We start from the raw sequence: 19,485 nt of genomic DNA on the forward strand, positions 1-19,485 counted from the left end.
TTTAAGGTTTAGAATTCCTTTTCATGCGTTTATCAAAACTTTTAATTGAAAAGATAAATCTATCTTGGAAACTATTTCTAACTAAGACAGTGAGGTAATTAAACAATTTTGAGAGTTAATTGAGGACTTTGTCCCATTTTGAAGTTTGAGAAGATGAACTTGACTATAGTTCAACTAGAAGAACATTTTTCAATCGGTCTTCAAGGTTTGTTGTTTTTAAATAAACAGGTACCTCCAAAAATGATTTTTCAAGGGTAATCCCTAGAAATGGGTCGGTAGGGTGGTAGGGACGGATAAAATCTACGGTGTAGTGTTGGTTTTAAAACCCACAGCTGAAACCAGCTTTTGACCGACCCATTGTTTCTGCATAGCCCCTACTTAATTGAAGCACCAGGGTTCTTACAGATTTGTATGTCAAGCATGCACATTTTATCGTTCGCGTGATGGATGCATTAGGCATTTAGGCTAGAATGACGACCCACCGAGCTCTGAACCAGTCTGAGCCCGCACGGAGAACGCTAATTCATTCATTCACAGATCAACAATCATCAGCACATCATGATCCTAGCTGCCATGCCCCTTGACATGGGACGATCCAATGATAAGCTTGGGCCAACCAAAAGCTATCACATACGCATGATCACGAGTCAATTCCTAACTCCACCTCGCCTCACCATCGCACACCCTCTCCCGGCCTACCAAATAATCCAACCACACCACCACTGCACAATGACCAGCCCTGCTCTTGTACTCTTGCACAAATCTAAACCCTTAAAAGTAGCACAGACACATCAACCATTGCTAGAAACTGTGTGAGCTTCCCTGCACATCGTATGCATTCCAAATCATAATGGCATCCTCCCATTCCCATGAACCCAGCTCTAGCTCAAAGAACCCTGCCATGCAACCAAGTTCGTCACCGCTGTCAGAGCCTGGATTTTCAGGCACTTCTCCAGTTCCAGTCTGGCCGGCGGCCCGCAGTCCTTCCATACAGTTCGTGTCCAACGTTGTTGTTGGCGACGGCGACGCGGTGGCAGCGTCCCTGAGCGCCTGCCCGTCGTCGACGAGTTCTGGGAGTTCATCGGACATTGAGATCCAGGTGCTCTTCCAGGGGAACGACGACTACTACGTCTACGACGATGACTACTCCACGACGACGACGACGTCGCCGGCGGCCGTGTGGTCGCGCAGCACGTCTTTCCATGCGTGCAGCGACGACGGTGAGCTGGATGTGGAAGCCGCCGGGAGGTCAAGGCTGCTGCGAGCGCAGTCGCTGAGGTCGATGGAGGAGTTCATCGAGCGCGACAGCACGGGGGAGCTGAGGTGGAGTGCTTTGGAGGGAGGAGTGCTTCATCATTTCGCGTCGAGGTCGCGGAGGAGTAACGCTGGTTAGTTCTTTTGACCGCGCAGGACAGCTTTTTTTTAAGTTCGTATTCTATTTGCTTTCCCTCCCTTTTTTTTGTTTCTTTAGACTTTTTTTACACATAAAAAAAGAAAATGAGATACTCACTCCATCCATGAATACATGTATTATTATAGAAATTTTAAGACAAATTAATACAATAAATACTATGATATCCATATAAGAATATCTCCAACAGCTTACCCAAAACATGATACAAACACAAGAGTCTGTTTGGTTGTATGCCTAACTCTCAATCAGGCTCTAGCAAGTCACCTCTTAGCTGTTTGGTTACCTGTTTTAGTCTCTAGCTCGGCCCAGATTAGCCACTTTGAAGGCTCTCTCCTGGCTCTAGAAGAACGCAAGGACTGGGCCACTTTGAAGGCTCTCTCCTGGCTCTAGAAGAACGCAGGGAGTGGCCATTTTTTACTGACCAAGCTTGGCTGAGCTCTTGTCCCTATTCCGCTCACGTCCCTCGCAGTCACCCGTGCACCATCCCCGCCGGTGTTCCTCTGGAGTATGGACCACTCGCCTGCGCATCACCTCGTGCTCTCCACAACAACACTCGGTCCGCTTGATTGGAGCATGGTCTGTCTGCTCACCTGTCCCCGCCTAGCTATGAGCAGGGTAATGGATAAGGCCAGGCAACGGTCTTTGCTTTCTTTTTTTTCATCAAAAGAATATGAGGCCCACTTAAACCCAAACCTTAACCCAACACAATAGCGCTAATTTCTTGATCCTTAACCCACCGGTACTGCTAGCGCCCGAACGTCCGATCCGGGCGCTACTGTCCGGACGCTGATTCTTTATACACGCTCCACCCACCCTCCGCATGGATAGGAAAAAAACGGTACTGCTAGCGCCCGGACGTCCGATCCGGGCGCTACAGACGCTGATTCTTTATACACGCCTCCACCCACCCTCCGCATGGATAGGAAAAAAAAAGTAGAGATGCAAATCCGATCTTGTCCGCCTCTATACGAAGAAGAAAGGAAGCAAACCCTTTCCCCCGCTCACTATGACGAGGATACGCCCCTGCACCCCCTCCCCCTCCCCTCCCCCCCCCCCCCCACGCGCACATATCCGCCCGTCCTCAATCTCGCCGACCCTCCAGCACCTTCGCCGCCCTATAGGAAGAAAGAAAACCGGTCCTTTTCCCACTCGCCACGCCAGGGACACGCCCCTGCCCCCCACGCGCACAGATCTGCCCACCGTCAACCTCGTCGACCCCCAGCATCTCCGTCCACCACTAGGTCGTACCCCATAGCCCACGGCCCGTCCAGCAGCTGCAACAAACGAAAAAAAGCTATTTCAACATTGGAAAACATCTAATGCGACAAACGAAAAAATTTGCTACAACAATAAAAAAAACTGCTGATACAAAAAAAAAAGCTATTGCAACATCAAAAAACATATAATACAACAACCGAAAAGTATGCACTGCAACATAAAAAAAATCTATCTGCAACATTAAAAAACATCCACTGCAACATCGAAAAAATGATGTTGCAACAACTGTAAACATCTCAAAGCATTACTAACGAAACATCAGAAAAAGAATTTTCTATTTTGCAACAGAAAAAATACCACTGCAACATTCCCAAATCGCCTGTTGCAACACTGGAAAAAAACCATTTCGACGAACACGAGAGCTGAACATCAAGAGTTCACTGGAACCTTAGACGCCACCACATCTCTTAGATCCAAACGGGAGAGGAGGAGCAGCAGGGGATGATGAGGAAGGAGTTAGGGGGAGGGCTCAAATGCAGATCTAGAAGAGGAAAAAGGCCTCAGATCTAGATCCAGAGAAGAAAGAAGGCCTTAGATCCACATCCATGTGTCACCTACCTCGCCGGAGCCGCCGTCGTCGTCCTCCTCTCTGGTGGGTACGTGGAGAGCGCGGTGGCGCGAGAGAATATGAGAAAAGTCTGCACAGGCAGCGTGGGGCGCGCTTCGAGTTAACGGGTGCATAGGCATGCTGCCTCTGTGTCCCGATGACGGCGCAGAAGAGCAACATAAAACAAGCGAGGCGGAGCGGTGGAAAGAGCAAGGGGAGTGACAGAGAGAACGAGGCGATACAAGCGGAGAAGAAAGACTGAAGGAGAGAGGAAACGAGTAGACAGATATCGTGAAAAGTGGATGGCACCGAAAGAGTAGGTGGGGCGTTCGACGCGTTCAGACACCCTGTCTATATCATTACCGTTAACCCACTACTATATAACCTAGCATATATCCATTTCTCAATCCTCCTCACTATCCAAATATCATCCAAAGAGATAACCTTTCTAATTCAGAGAAGAGGTAACTGTATCAAAATAAACCAAACAACAAAACATATTCTAAGACAAACTATGTAATTAGTTATTTTTTATCTATATTGAATGTTCCATGCACGTGTGTAAGATTTGATGTGATAAAAAGTTTGAAAAAAATTGCATATTTTTTTTACTAAACAAGGCCTAATTTTTACTTCGACACCCCACCTCACGTGGATCTCATATCGTCGGCTGTCGAAGCATTCACCCCTCCACCAAGCCACAAAGAATCCATCCCCTACATCCGAAGAAACCACCCCCAAATTGCGCCCCTGCCTATACGAATCTCCGCGCGCCATGGCCTCATATCGGAACCCCAATGCACTGGCGGCGCCGGCGCTAACTCCGACGCCCGCGGCGGTGGCGCTGGAGGCGCATGCCCAAAACCCTAGCATTGACCCCGACGACCCGCCGTCACCAAAGATGGAGACCACGGCGGAGGCCCTCACGCGGGAGGAGGTCATCCGGCGATGCCAGCGCCGCGCGGCCCAGCTAGCCAGTGTATACTGCCGGCTCTACTATGCAGCAAAGAGCAGAGATCGTGGAGGACTACAGCCTTCGGTGACAATGAGGCGAAGAATGGGTCGCAATAGAGCGATGCCTTTGGGAATCCCTGAGTTTGAATAATAGTTCGAGCACATAATAATATCTCAAATCCAACCCATAAGCATTAATGGTTTGGGACCCACCGGAGGGAGTGGATCGAGTAGGCTGCAGCTGCAACACGACACTTTGATGCATAGTGGACTGCAGCTGCAACACGGCACTTTGCTGCATAGTGAGGATTCATACTACTGCAAAACAACTCCAAGATCTCCGCTCTTCCAAAAGCCAGCAGGATAGAGTTTGGAAGGCAATCGCAGACGTCCATGGCAAAATGAAACGGGTCCCTCCATCACCATCAATCTGTCGTGTTGCCATGCTATGGACTCAACAATACTGGTCAAGCTGTGCGTCATTTAAACAGAAGGCAATTTTCGTGCAAAATTTAAAAAGGATAAATTCACAGCAGAATAGGTTGATCTATTTGGAACACGTAAGCTAGGAAGAATATTGAACAGTAATTAGAAAAATAAAATAAAATGAATGCTTCTATCTAAGACAAAGCTGGAATTGGCACTAACATAATTGAGCACCCCATGTCCAATGTGAAATCGGGACAAGTTCATCTCATAACCATGCATAAAAACATGCTAAAGATACATAAGACATATAAGATGACCATAGCGGCATAGCGCTAAAAGCTAATTTCATGGAAAATTAGAAGCTGAATGAGACCCATGGAAAAATAAAAGCAGAATGACACCCTTGTTGACACAATTGGAAATAAACCGACGTATGTATTCATAAGGAGAATAAGCAAACTGCCAGTCATACCTTCTATATCTCAATGCCCAGGGCATGAACATGTACACAAAGAGATCATCTATATATGTTGTAGGAAAGTAATTATTCATATCGTTTGCTCAGATCTACGGACCAGCTAGATTTTTATTTTTCCAGTCATGTCAAATTTCATGGCCAATCAATCGAATATCCTGTCTCATGGTCATCATTTTGCTCTGAAACATGCTAAAGAGAATATGTTAACTTGCATAAATTCCATCCTGCAGTGTAAATTTAAACCCAAATTCATCAAATTAATAAAAAAATTACTTCAGTTAAAAACGCATTGATGTGAATTAACAGAGATTGAGCATTTTTATAAGTAGGTAGTGCAGAAGTAAGTGCAAACACATATTGACAATCAACTCGTAAAGAGACAAATAGCAGTAACCCATCTGCAGTTCTGCACAGGCGCCAAATCGAAGGAGAGCGTGCATCGCTGTCCATCTGGGCACAGATGCACCGTCCTCCTTCCAGATCAGGCAGATACATGTATATGAGCTCCAGAAACAAGAAAATACGGCTCAACTTGTGATTGAATGAGTAGCGAAATCTGGGGCTTTTGTACCAGCGCTTGGCCTCGGGCTCGTCGGTATCGCTCTACTGTGACCTGTTCTTCGCCTCATTGTCACCGAAGGCCGTACTCCTCCACGAGGGCGGGCCTGCAGTGGCGTGGACGACCGGCAGTGGCCATGCGAGGCGGCCTTAGTTGCCGGCGGGGCTGGCTTGGTGGCCCAAGAGGCGCCTTGGGGACCTGCAGCGACCGGTGCTCCAGGAGGCAGGAGTGCAGGACGCCCCCGCACCAACTGGAGGGAGAACGTGGACTTGCCGCTGCTCCCCTTGGGCCTGTGCATGACGATGACTGGAGTGCGGCGGTGGCTAGGGTTTCCATGTAGCTGCCGCTGCCTGCCTGAGGTTTTGAGGAGACAATGCCATAGGAGGGATGGGGCACGTGGAGCCTCGGACTCGATGACCAGCGAGGGAGATCGCGGAGACACGGCCGGTTGCGGATGTCGAACGGTGGCTGCGTTGAAGCCTGGCGACGTCTGAGGAAGGCCAATTCCTTGCAGCCTGCGACTTAGAGCGAGTCGGACGGAGGCGGTGGGGTGCAGGCCGTGGAGGCGGATGTGGTTGTGGACGCCGGCTGGCGGCGCGAGTTTGGAGCCCACCTGCGTGACAATTGGGGAGAAAGGAGAGTCGCGCGTGCGATGCAGAGTGATTGCCAGTGATTGGGGGTGATTGCACGTCCCACCTGCCGGCGCATGGAGCACGGAGTCACAGAACCGCAGGTAGGCAGACGGACGAACCAAAATTTTATCGCACCAAAAAGTGTCCATTCAAGTGTGTGCATGAGAACTCACCTCGATTTGTTAGTGCAGGCGCAGCCAGCGGACTTGTGCCTCTGCCTGCTCCGCCATGGCGTACTCCTCCACGGGTGCGGGTCTGTGGGCATATTGCAACATCACTGATTTAACTGCAAGAAGTAAACTCAAATGCCATTCACTGATTTACATATTGCAACATCTAACAGGAAACAGCAAAAATATGATGTCTGGAAAAATGCTCTTATGTCGCCTTAGCCCTTATCAGACCTGAGTTCTTACAGCCATTTAACTGCAACCAAATAATCTAATACACCTATACATTGTAGCGAGATTTTAATTTTTTATCAGCTACAATCCATAAAGCCACAAAGGGTAATTATTTGTGCAACACCATGAAATTCTATAAACATAAATGTGTACTGCAGTATCCTCATAACCTCTAACTTTGGTGCATGATGCGCGACATTCTCAGTAAGTAGCATCTCATATTGTGCAAAGTCCATTAGCCATGGAAGTACAAATCTTGCATTCATACATCTCTCTGCAAAGCACACAATAAGCGCCTGTACTGAATCTCAATTTGGCAACTGTTTCCTCCAGAATATGCGCAATTTCCCTCCGAGCTACCTATACGGGTTGCAATTTGGATCTGTGTAACTCCAAAATGGAATATCAACATGTGAACAGTGATATCCTAGGAGTGGTCAAGTTTTTCATATGAGCCCATGTAGGTAGGTTTGATGCTGGCAATCACCAGTTCTCATGCAGGCTGCATAATACTACCAACAAGCCGATGATGTTCAACACACCACCATATCAACCATGCAGTCTTGCTGCATGTTCAGCAACTCACAAAAACTCATGATAAAAGACTGCCTGCTAAATAATAGAACATAGAACTCCTCAAGATTCTATTACTGCACGCTGCACACTCTCGCAGTTGATACTTGATTCTCCCACGAGCTTGTTCATTCAATTTTCATTTCAACTATGCTACTGACAACAATTCCCATGACATCCATTCTTCCAATGACACTTAAACCTTCAACTCATGCATACCATGCAAGCTTCCATTATTCATATCATTCAACCAGGACTGACTGTAGTAATCTGGCAGAGTACGTTATCATTGCTTTGTATAAACCTCAGAACAATAATCTCATGAAGTTTGTGCACACATGTACATCGAGGTATGGTTCAGTCAACATTTCCATCTTTAGGACATTTCTGTCGTGCTGTAGGTTTCAGTGATTTTCTCCTTTTGTCTTGGATCTGACGAACACATTCAGCAACCAAAACACTAAACTTTGGGGTGACCTTGCCTGTAAGGGGTGGGTTAAAGCCAACCTTCCTATAAGCTTGTGCAATGCTTTTCTGACATCTTTGCAAGTGAATATTACAGAGGGAGGGAGCTGCAGACTTTATGATTGGCCTACCACAGGTGACAAGCCCACCCTGTAGCCCACTGGAAAAACAGGGGCAAGAGTTAGAACATTCATGATAAAATCAATTAAGGCGAAGAAAACTTCATGAATTAGTAACTTATATCAAAAAATTACTATGCTATTGGTGGTCTAAGTAAAAATAAGCAGAAAGGCATAATAAGACCCTCCCCCCCCCCCAAGGCAAGCTGGGTATGCATGGACGCCTAGGGGACGCCTTTGAAACAGAGCTTTCAAATTATAATTAGGTTAAGCGATGCAAATAAAAACCCACAAACAGTAAAATCTGAATGAAGTATACAACCACATTAAAGCACGTCCAATTTGAGGTGCTTACTCAAAATCACAACCTATTTTAGATGGAACTTGATGATGATGATGATGATAGGAAATCATATTTCATTAGCAAACATGTATCACTCACTTAGACAGAGAAAAACAACCATATACATTATTTGCTTGTGTCATTACATTATTTGCTGAAACTGATCGATCCAACTCTGCTAAATTATAAAATAGCTTGCTATTAAAAGTAAGGTTCGTATAGTGCACTGGGAGAACTCTATGAAATGCAACATCAGCTATCCATAAGAGATAAGCTAGAACTGAAAAGACAAGCACACAAATTTATGCTGCACAACTTGAACAAATTTAGGCAACACCTACAATGAAAACACTTGTCTATGCAGCAATGAACAGATACGAGGGACGTGTCAGAGTGTCCATATGGAACAACTGATCTGGAGCCTACACATCCTATTTAGCACTATTGAATGAAATTCAAAAAGCACATTCCCTCGAAATAAAATCACAAAATGACACATAAAACACCACAAATACAGTAGCATCTTTAATGGCCCCATCTGTCTCAATCAGTCATTAACATATACAAAAACGCACAAATGGGGGGTCATCTCAAAGATTTCTCCAGAGAAGCATGGCAATTCAACCCACAACGGAGATATAGAGGTTGCATCCCCTTTCAGAAACAATAAACCTGAATGACTAGCTGGCCAGATCCAGACTAGCAAAGGCGACGGAATCAGTAACCCTAATCAGACCAAGATCCACGAATACCTTCTTCCAAATCACTTGTAGTGTAGGGAGAAGAGACGAACCTCTTAGTGATGTACGCGCAGGGCTTGTACAGCAGCTGTTTGGGATCGGAGAGGACGTGGGAGTGGCAGAAGCGGGTCGTGGCCATGGCCCGCACCTTGCACCCTGTGAATCCGCACTTCTTCCTCCTCGGCACCGGCGCCGGCCTCGGCGGCTCCCCAGCCGCCGGGATGGGCACCCCGGGAGGGGCTGGCGGCTGCTCTGCCTCCAGTGGGCTCCGGGCGAGGTCCCAGACGTACTGCCGGTGCCGCGCGCGCACCTCCTCGGCCATGGCCCAGTAGAGCCGGCGGTATACACCGGCTAGCCGGGCCGCGCGGCGCCGGCGCCGCCGGAGGACCTCCTCCCGCGTGAGAGCCTCCGCCGTGGTCTCCATCTCCGGCGACGGCGGGTCGCCGGGGGCAATGCTAGGGTTTTGGGCCTGCGCCACCGCCGCGGGCGCCGGAGTCAGCGCCGGCGCCGCCAGTGCATCGGGGTTCCGGGATGAGGCCATGGCGCGCGGAGATGCTGCCGTGCTGGGCCGTCCGCCGACGCGGTGCTGGGTGCCGCGGCCTTGCCTGTCGCCTGGACGAGGACGAGGATTTAGGGTTTCGTTTTGGTGCTGCCGTGTTGCCGGGCGGCGGGATGGGCAGCGGATGGCCGGACGGATGGGGTGGGGCGTGGGGCCTTGGAGATTCGCAGGAATTGGCTGATGCCTTGATGGGCCTTGGTGGGCTGGCGGGCTGGGGTCTGGGAAGTGGGTAGCGACGGAGTGCTGTGCATTTCTGGTCTGTTTCATATATCTCGGTTTGTTCGGCCGAAACCGAACACCGAACAATGCAGAACCAAAAACCGAAATCGAAACTGAAAACCGAATAAACCGATAATTCGGTTCGGTTTGGTTTGCGGTTAAAAAGTACCCAGGCTGGCGCGTGCTATGCAGAGTGATTGCCGGTGATTGGGGGTGATTGCACGTCCCACCTATCGGCGCACAGAGCACGGAGTCGCGGGACCGTAAGTAGACAGACGGACGAACCAAAATTTTATCGCACAAAAAAGTATCCACGTTTTGTTCTTTTTAGTTGTGGGAGATAAGTTTGTTTTCTATTTGCTTTCCCTCTCTTTTTTGCTTTCTTTAGACTTTTTTACACATAAAAAAGAAAATGAGCTACTCACTCCATCCATAAATACATGTATTATTATAGAAATTTTAAGATACAATAAATAGAAGGATGTCCATATAAGAATATCTTCAACAGCTTACCCAAAACATGACCCAAACACAAGAGTCTGTTTAGTTGTATGCCTAACTCTCAATCTAACTCTCAATCAGGCTCTAGCAAGTCACCTCTCGGGTGTTTGATAGTCTCTAGCTAGGCCCAGATTAGCAACTTTGAAGGCTCTAGAAGAACGTAGGGAGGGTCATTTTTTGCTGTTCCACTCACGTCCCTTGCAGTCACCCGTGCACCGTCCCCGCCGATGTTCCTCTGGAGTATGGACCGCTCGCCTGCGCATCACCTCGCGCTCTCCACAACGGCGGCTCGGTCCGCTGATGGAGACGAAGAGAGTGTGCTGACTTGTGCCGACTTACGGCTCCGCCACGGCCACGCAGTAGTTGGCAGGCACGGCGTGGGCGTGGTAGATGGGGAGGCGGGGGCAGCAGGCAGGCACAGCCGTGTCGCGGTCCTCATCCTCGTCGCTGCATCACCGATGCATCAGCTCACGATGTTGCATCCATTTACTTGCCGCCACCCGGCCACAACACCACCAGCTCGCGTCGTTGCATCGCTCATGCATCTGCTCCGCTTCTCCTCACTTCCCATCGCACACCCCGCGCTCACCAGACCTGCTCAGCTCCCATCTCACTCCCGCGCTCGCCTTGCAGTGTAGGCCGATGAGGAGCTCGTGAAATCAAACACAATCAATTACTTCCATATAGCTTGATTGGTGCATGGTCTGTCTGCTTACCTGTCCCCGCCTAGCTATGAGCAGGGTAATGGATAAGGCCAGGCAATAGCCTTTGTTTTCTTTTTTTTCATTGAAAGAATATGGGGCCCACTTAAACCCAAACCTTAACCCAACACAATAACGCTAATTTTCTGATCCTTAACCCACTACTGAATAACCTAACATATATCCATTTCTCAATCCTACTCACTATCCAAATATCACCCAAAGGGATAACCTTTCCAATTTAGAGAAGAGGTGACTATATCAAAATAAACTAAGCAACCAAACATATTCTGAGAGACTGAGACTAGTCATGTTGATACAGTACAAACAACCAAACAAACAGAGGTTGGCTTGATGCGAACAGGCTAAAGCTACCTAGGCCAAGATTCTAGCCAAGCTACAAATTAGCTAGGAAACAAAACACACCCAAAATGTGTCATGTATAGTGGTTTTCCTATCCAAATCCAAGCTCCGATGGAAGACGCATATGACTCCCCCATTTTTAATACGAGCCGCGACGGAATGCAAAAATGCATCTCCTCTCTCTCGATGCATTCTCTGGCGGAGCAAGGTGGGCATGCGACGACGCGGTGGGGCTTGGCCGGCTCAGCGAGGCGATCTCATAGTGGGAGGGACCTCGTTGGCTGCACAGGGAACGACGACGAGGTGGGCCTGACATCCGACAATGGCGAAGAGGGAAAGGGAGGTGGAACTGACGATAACGAGGCGGGGAGGGAGGTTGACCCGATGACGGTAGTTCTACCCCAGGACGACGACGACAGGGTAGGGAGGGAGGCGAGCGACTGCGGTTGGACGGCGCACGGCGGGATCTAGAAGGCCGTGTATGGGAGGGACCTCGCCGAACGCGCAGGGACAATGGCGAGGTGGACCCGACGTCCGATGATGCGAGGCGGGGAGGGAGGCGAGCAGTAGCGGTTAGACGGCACGCGGTGGGATCCGGCCAGCCTCATGCTTGTGCGAGCGCGGGAGGGAAGGCGAAGGCAGGAGATGTGGAAGAATATGTTTTTTTGGGTTCGCTGTTGGGATTATTTTTATCACCCATCAAATTGAATGTTTGAACACATGCATGAAGTACTAAATATATATTATTTACAAAACTAAAACAATAACTAGAGAATAATTTGAGAGACGAATCTTTTGAGCCTAATTAGTCTATAATTGAACACTACTCAAAAAGGTCCGTTTGTTAAATTTTATCACCCCCGACCAAACATCCTTTAACGCTGGTTAGTTCTTTTGACAGAGAGCCTCTTTTTTTATAAGTTTGTATTCTATTTGCTTTGACCCTTTTTTGTCTTTCTTTAGACGTACTTTTACACACAAAAAATAAAAATGAGCTACTCACTCCATCCACGAATACATATATTATTATAGAAATTTAAGACAAATTAATATAATAAATAGTAGGATATCCACATAAAAGACGTGCTTATGCAAATGCCCTTAACTCCTTGAGTAAAGGGCTTCTTTCTATGTCCGTTTTATATAAAATTGGCTTTCATTAAACAGTATCATCTTAATAATTAATCCTCAACAAAAACGAGTTTGCTCAGGTAGATTATGGCTCTTTTTTTGTTCAAAGGAACGTAGATGATGGCAGTGGCGGAACCACCAGTGGAGCGAGCTAGGGCGGCCGCCCTAGGTCCCTGTGGCCGAGCACTCGGGTGCGACGAGGTTGAATACAACGGTGACGCTGGTTGCTTGCTTTGGTTCAGTTTGACTATTCAAAAGTGGAGACTAAAGAGCATCATAGGCCACGACCATTTCCAATGCCCAAGCCCAACAGACTTAGGCAGTCCTAAGGACTAGGGCATGCGCCAAGTACCTAGGTGGCAGCACTCACCTGTTGTGCCGCTCCATGGTTCTAGCTCCTAACGCAAACAGAGAACGACGCGACATCGTGGCTTCACTGCTCGCACTCGCCGAGTCGCCCTCACCATCCTCGTATCTCGTTTGGCCATTCCCTGGGTGCTCAGTGACCAGGCCCCACTGCCCTAGAGCCCTGGCCGATCAGAGCTCTTGCGGCCGCTTGCTTCCCACAGTGGCGTGGCTCGCAGCTGGCTGCCCCACCCGTGCCTAGGCTCTCGTTTTGTCCATTGACACAAAAGCGAACTGCTTAGTCTATATTTATTGTGGTTGATCTAAGGACACTCACAATACAAGACTCTGTCACAGAGTCTAAGACAATTAATTACATATTATTTTATGGTATTTTGCTGATATGTAAACATATTTATTGAAGAAAGAGGTAGAAAAAAATAAGACTTCAAGTCTTATTTAGACTCTAAATCCATATTGTTCGAGGTAATAAATAACTTTAGACTCTATGATAAAGTCTGCATTGTAAATACCCTAAGTTGTTCAAACAATAGCTTCAAAATTGACAGGTTCTATATTGTATTTCTCCATAAAAACATGTATTATTGATAATTCTGATATTAAAAAGTAACGTTGATTCTTATTGGCTGTTTTATGGCCTTAACGTGGATGTTGTCGTTGGTTACTTAAAGTTTCATAGTAAAAATTCACCCTGCGTCATTTCTCTGGCTGGATTCTCCACTGGATGATGGCTCTTAATGCTGCCAAAAGTAATCTCAACACAGGCAAAGAGTGGATAATGGGGCTGCCCCATACCTCTTTCTTGATTACTCCATAGTTCTTATAGAGTCGTGCGCAGTGACTAAGGAAAAATTAATTCGGCCAATGAATGGAACTATATGCAGACGGTTAAATTAATTAGACAAGCGAGAGGAGCCGCATGTGCTTGGTAAAAGATGAAAATAGTGGTCCCTAGCTTAGATTACTCTAATTTTTTGAGAATTTTTTTCGGTAAGATAACTCTGATAAATAAATGGGGGAGTATTACTACTCGGGATATGCTTTTGGAGAGATTTTATATTTGGGACTTAGAGAATTACCTCCAGGAATAATTTTCGGAGACATTTGCTTATGTCAACCGTATATGACTTCTAAGCGGCATCCTTTAGAAATCATTTTTCAAGGATGGATGACGAAGTCAACCACTAGAAGCACCCTTAAAAATAGCTATAACACATATAAACTCATAACGTTAAAAAAATAATCTTTTTAAAAAGAGTTAGACGAAGACAATAGTTATATCAAAATTGTAGCGTTCCATGAGATCTAAAACTTTAGAGTCGATGTTATTTTAGATCATTTACGAACCCAAATTTATACATTAAGTTCTCATATTTTTTTAATTTTTTACATAAGCCTTGATGTGGACAGATCGTTTTTGAGTTAAAATATTAGTTATGAAATTCATACGTATTAATACAAAATTACATAATCATATAAATATCCATAAGTGACTATATTGTGGTGGTAGAAGAAAATGGATCCGTGCGTTCAAATTCTCGTGGCTAAACTTGCGTGGTCCACTAGTCCTCAGTGCTATAGGTATTAGGAGGTGTTTGGTTAAGAGTGTTAAAGTTTAATAGGTATAAACTTTTGTTTTATTTGGTAGTTAGTTGCAATTATGGACTAATTAGACTTAAAAGATTCGTCTCGCAAATTACTCTGTGTTTTTAATTTTGTAAATAGTTTATATTTAATACTCCATACATATGTCCAAATATTCGATGTGATGGGATTAAACTTTACTAGTGTCAACCAAACAGACCTTAGACCATATTAAAATTTATTTTTATGACTTTAAATAATTTTTAAAAGTCAAAACCGTTTTTGACTCTTCTGTAAAAAAGAAGAAGAAGTTTGTGGTAGTGCTCGTCACTGGCGGCTCGAGCACCGCCGACCCACGGACGACTAGCCGTTGTTCGTCATGGATAGAGGCGGCGAGGGCGTAGGTGTCCGCGGTGGCCGGTGGGTGCGGCTAGAGCCTGCGGTCACCGACCCGAAATCCCCAGCCTTGATGTTGCGTGGGACCAAGATTGCTGCTGCCGTCGCTAGGGTCAAGCACGGCGAGTCGCCGGCTTCTGCGGTTCTGCCCCCTCTCCCTAGTCCCTAGTCCCTGTCGCCGCGCCATCCCTCTCCTCGCCGTTGACGACGACGAGCGCCACTAGGGACTGACCTTTGATCGAGGAAGTGGCGGCTACTGCTGGGTCTAGCTGGGGCAGCGGACATCTCTCCGGCGGGGGTAGGTGGAGGCGTGGAGCAGGGGGCACGGGAAGAGAGTACGCAGCCGCCTGTTTTTACTGGCGCCTTGTTTAGTTCACCCAAAAAGCAAAAAGTTTTTAAGATTCCCGTCACATCGAATCTTGCGGCACATGCATGAAGCATTAAATATAAATGAAAGCAAAAACTAATTACACAGTTTACCTGGAAATCGCGAGACGAATCTTTTGATCCTAGTTAGTCCATAATTGGATAATATTTGTCACAAACAAACGAAAGTGCTATAGTACCGAAATCCGAAATCTTTTCGGAACTAAACAAGGCCTGGATCTTCATTCAAACAATTTACTTGCTTCTGTAGGTGAGAGTGAATCTAACAGTTCATCCGTATATCCTCTCCCGGTCAATCTAAATATCAACTCCAGTAGGTCGATCGGTCGATCTCCTAGTCATGGCATCAGAATAGCAATGGATAGGTATTCTTCCTGAACTGTGATCCCCAACTCTTTACAGTACGCTGATCAACCAGAAATGTTTACACAAGCATATCTTTGCAGCTGCGACAGAAACTCAACTAGCAGAATCACAGAAAAGCATATTAAGCAGGTAGAAGTCATCTATGATGAAAATTTACTTGTTATTGTTGTGAGCCTAACACGTCTCCATATGTGCTTGTAATTTACCAGGCAATTATGTTCAGTGCCTCTCTGAACAAGCTCACATTAAACCAAGATGAGGCCACTGAATACACAAACTTGATCCTAGAAGAGCTCCAGACAGGCCAAGGAGTCATTCAGGTGACTTCCTAGTAATTTAAAACAAACAGTTCTTCATGCATAACCATGTATAATTATGCTACTATCATCATTATGTCGGTACGGAACCCCATGTTAGTAAATACAATTGATGGCATATACAAAAGTTTGGAATTTGGTGATAGCAAATTAAGACGTGTGTCTTCAAATTCAATTTACAGATGAATGTCATGAGGAAGGGCCTGTCAAGGGATCTCCAACCAACTTGCTGGGCAATACCATTGCCAATAAAATGCAGCCAACAGATACTAACTGCAACCATAGTCTTCTTCCAAGCTCAATGGAGGCGTATATTTGTGGTTTTCTTGTGGCTCATGGCATGTGCTGCACTCTTCACATGGAAGTTCATGCAGTATAGACAGCGGTTGGCTTTTGAGGTAATGGGGTACTGCCTGTCGACGGCCAAGGGGGCCGCAGAGACACTCAAGCTCAACATGGCCATTGTGCTCCTACCTGTTTGCCGCAACACAGTCACTTGGCTCAGGAGAAGCCGTGTTATCAACTCGGCCATCCCATTTAATGACAACATTAACTTCCACAAGGTGTGTGTGTGTGTGTGTGTGTGTGTGTGTGTGTGTGTGTGTGTGTGTAATCCTTTTTCAACTGTGTTGTGTCATGCTTTACTGGTCTGATGATCTGAGTTTAACGCTCATCTTTTAATTTAGCTTGTTGCGGCGGGTATTGTGATCGGTATAATCCTTCATGGAGGCATCCACCTGGCATGTGACTTCCCAAGGATTGCAAGAGCAGAAAAGACCTTCTTTGGACGTACAATTGCTTCTGACTTTGGGTACCACCAGCCATCCTACCTGGAGATAGTGGCATCAACCGAGGGGATAACTGGTATAGCAATGGTGGTCCTAATGTTGATCGCATTCTTGCTTGCTAGTAGTCCTTGGAGAAGGAATCCAGGAACGCTGCCGCCTCTTGTCAGACAGTTTGCTGGGTTCAATTCCTTCTGGTACTCACACCATGTGTTCATTGCCGTCTATGTTCTCCTCATCGTGCATTCCATGTTCCTCTTCCTAGCAAAGGATGTCGCAGAGAAGACGGTAATATAATACTGCTCATTAAATAAATAAATCAAGCTCAGTATGCTTATGCCCCTCTGATTGCCACAAAAATGCATGTATCAGACATGGATGTATGTCGCAATTCCTGTGGTGATCTACGTTGGAGAACGATTCTACAGGATGGTCAGATCTATGGTGTTTGATGTCAAGATCCTCAATGTGTGATAATCTGCAACAAATACTATTTTTTTCAATGAAAATATGAGCTGTTATGTCAATTCAATCTTAGTTTTGTTTTTTCGTTTTCTGTTCCTTTACAGGCAACAACTTATCCAGGGAAGGTACTTGCCCTCAAGGTGACAAAGCCTCCAGGTTTTCAATATCGAAGTGGAATGTATGTATTTGTCCAATGTCCAGAAGTATCAAAGTTTGAATGGTGAGAAGATAGATCGCTACTGATTATATAGTCACTGTGTGCTGCACCAATGTTTAGTTAATTTCCTGCTGTCACTTGAATGAAATGCATCCTTCTTACCTCTACTAATTCTAGATTTACTTTATCAAACTGTCTCAGGCACCCATTTTCCCTTACATCTGCTCCAGATGATGATCACTTGAGCATCCACATAAGATCTCTTGGTGATTGGAGCTACCAAATGTATAATGTCTTCCAACAGGTAAAGCACCAGTTCTTTACCCACTCTTCAATGAAACAACTATTTTTTTTTCTCAGACACTCTTGAAACAATAATTATTCATAATGCTATTATTTGCAAGTTTACAGTGATACTTAAAATATATGTTTTGAGGTTTGTAGGCACTGCTTTCCAGCAACTCCAGCCTGCCCAAAATATTATTTGATGGTCCCTACGGTGCAGCATCACAGGATCACTCCAAATATGAAATTATCTTGTTAATTGGGCTTGGAATAGGAGCAACGCCTTTCATAAGTGTTCTTAAAGACATTGCCAATGGATTAGATAAGGTAATGACTGCACCTGCATGGTATGTAATTTCATATACTTCTATCAGCTGAAGATTTATCATATTTATTATCTGAACTATCTCAGGGACATGGCAGCCTAAATTATCACTCCGACCGACTGAAGAAGGCCTACTTTTATTGGGTGACAAGAGAGCAGGGATCCTTTGAGTGGTTCAGGGATATCATGAAAGAGGTTTCAGTTCTAGATAGCAAGCAGGTTCACTTTTATAACCACTTTAATTAAACAGCGACCATATCTTCTTCAGAAATAGTACTCCATGTGACCACATCACTCATGTGCTTGTAGGGTGTGATAGAAATGTATAACTATCTGACAAGTGTCTACCAAGAAGGTGATAAGCGGTCGATGCTAATAAGTGTGATTCAAGCACTTCATTTTGCACGCCATGGCATTGATATCATCTCTAAAACTCCGGTAAGTGTATCTACTTTCCAAGGCAACTACGCATGACAAGTGTCATATATGCGCCTAATATCTTTGATTGTAGAATGTGGAACGTTAAACAGAGTTGTTCAATTTGTAGGTTCGTACGCACTTTTCGAGGCCAAACTGGCCTAGAGTGCTCCATGGTCTTGCAAGAAGGCATATCGGGGAGAGGATAGGTAAGAGTACTGTCTTGTTCATGCCTAGAAACTAAGTATTTCCCTGCCTGAAAATGGAATGAAACTTAGAGATGAGGAAGGCAAATAAAGTGCATTCTTTATCTATTTAGTGACTTTGTTTGGCCGTAACGTTTCAAGTATAATTGCTAGTCCGTTACATGCCAATATTCTCATTCATCTTCATGTCCCAAGGAGCTGCAGAAATTTGCTCCTACCCACTCAGCAATTTTCTTATTCTGTAATCTGTATTAGGGCAACCTAGCAAAAGAAGCTTATAAGAAGAAACATTTGCTTCTGTGTTCCTCCTAAATTGAGCTTGAATGCATTGACAGGGGTTTTCTACTGTGGTCCAGACGATTTGGGAAGACAACTGGAGAAGCTCTGCCACAAAGTGAATATGAGAACATTCACGAGATTTGTGTTCCACAAGGAACATTTCTAATAACAGAATTAGCACAGATAGATCAGCTCTAGATTTGTATAGGATTGTCAATTGCAAGAACACGTCTCAACAGAAAGTGGCACTGAAGATTCTGTCTTCTAAAAAGCATGTGCCTGCTAGAATACATTTTTGGCAAATGTGGCACTGATGATGAGCCACGACCTGTGATTAAACCAGCAAATTGTCATTTGAAACGAAGTCAAAGTCTGCATGCCCTGATGATGTACAAGTCATACTTGCCTTAGTCCTCGGAATTAGGTTGATTTCCTCCTCTTTTGCTTTCATCCAATCATTTGCATGCTAGCTACTCCCAATGATTCAAAAATTATATGTAACAAATTAACTAGATGTCGATGTAAAGATTGGACGCACACCACAGGTGCTAGCATGGACCAATTGCTTGATAATCAAAACCCAGCCAACCCAGTTTTTTCAGTCTATGGGAAAGCCTAAGAATGTGTCTTTGGATGGAGCCTGTCAGGTACGACTGGGCAATTGATTTAAACTGAAAGTTCGGTTTCTTTTGATCAGTTTCTAGAAACTTCTGTTTTCAACAATAAAGAGGCGGTCTGTTT

The 19,485-nt window shown here is 45.6% G+C and overlaps 2 protein-coding genes across 3 annotated transcripts; one reads left to right on the forward strand and one right to left on the reverse strand.

The window, feature by feature from the left end:
• Positions 629-19,108, forward strand: LOC8058751 (respiratory burst oxidase homolog protein F). The gene is made up of 14 exons (XM_002464917.2): positions 629-1,388; positions 15,393-15,507; positions 15,589-15,637; positions 15,718-15,828; positions 16,008-16,388; positions 16,512-16,898; positions 16,983-17,078; positions 17,180-17,295; positions 17,434-17,536; positions 17,677-17,844; positions 17,930-18,061; positions 18,152-18,280; positions 18,390-18,468; positions 18,801-19,108. The coding sequence occupies exons 1-14, from the start codon at positions 851-853 to the stop codon at positions 18,908-18,910; spliced, it is 2,514 nt and encodes an 837-aa protein (XP_002464962.2). The 5' UTR covers positions 629-850; the 3' UTR covers positions 18,911-19,108.
• LOC8058750 lies at positions 4,736-9,674 on the reverse strand. 2 transcript variants are annotated; one of them, XM_021451424.1, is made up of 4 exons: positions 6,866-7,405; positions 6,465-6,546; positions 5,672-6,355; positions 4,736-5,573 (listed from the first exon to the last, which is right to left on the reverse strand). In XM_021451424.1, exons 1-4 carry the CDS (start codon positions 6,959-6,961, stop codon positions 5,353-5,355), a joined length of 1,083 nt encoding a protein of 360 aa, XP_021307099.1. In that variant the 5' UTR covers positions 6,962-7,405; the 3' UTR covers positions 4,736-5,352. The 2 variants fall into 2 exon arrangements, with proteins under 2 accessions (XP_021307099.1, XP_002467523.1); XM_002467478.2 differs by adding an exon at positions 8,989-9,674 and having other exon boundaries at positions 5,374-6,355; positions 6,465-7,893.

Source organism: Sorghum bicolor, chromosome 1 (genome assembly GCF_000003195.3).
Source record: "Sorghum bicolor cultivar BTx623 chromosome 1, Sorghum_bicolor_NCBIv3, whole genome shotgun sequence".
NCBI lineage: Eukaryota > Viridiplantae > Streptophyta > Magnoliopsida > Poales > Poaceae > Sorghum > Sorghum bicolor.

Excerpts from the sequence above, each read along its gene's own strand:
- LOC8058751 (XM_002464917.2), top strand. The coding sequence starts at position 851 with ATGGCATCCTCCCATTCCCATGAACCCAGCTCTAGCTCAAAGAACCCT. Across the intron at positions 15,638-15,717 it reads CAGAAAAGCATATTAAGCAG|GCAATTATGTTCAGTGCCTC; the intron begins GTAGAAGTCATC and ends GTAATTTACCAG. Across the intron at positions 16,389-16,511 it reads ACAACATTAACTTCCACAAG|CTTGTTGCGGCGGGTATTGT; the intron begins GTGTGTGTGTGT and ends CTTTTAATTTAG.
- LOC8058750 (XM_021451424.1), bottom strand. The coding sequence starts at position 6,961 with ATGAATGCAAGATTTGTACTTCCATGGCTAATGGACTTTGCACAATAT. Across the intron at positions 6,547-6,865 it reads ATCATGCACCAAAGTTAGAG|ACCCGCACCCGTGGAGGAGT; the intron begins GTTATGAGGATA and ends ATATGCCCACAG. Across the intron at positions 6,356-6,464 it reads GCCTGCACTAACAAATCGAG|GTGGGACGTGCAATCACCCC; the intron begins GTGAGTTCTCAT and ends ATGCGCCGGCAG.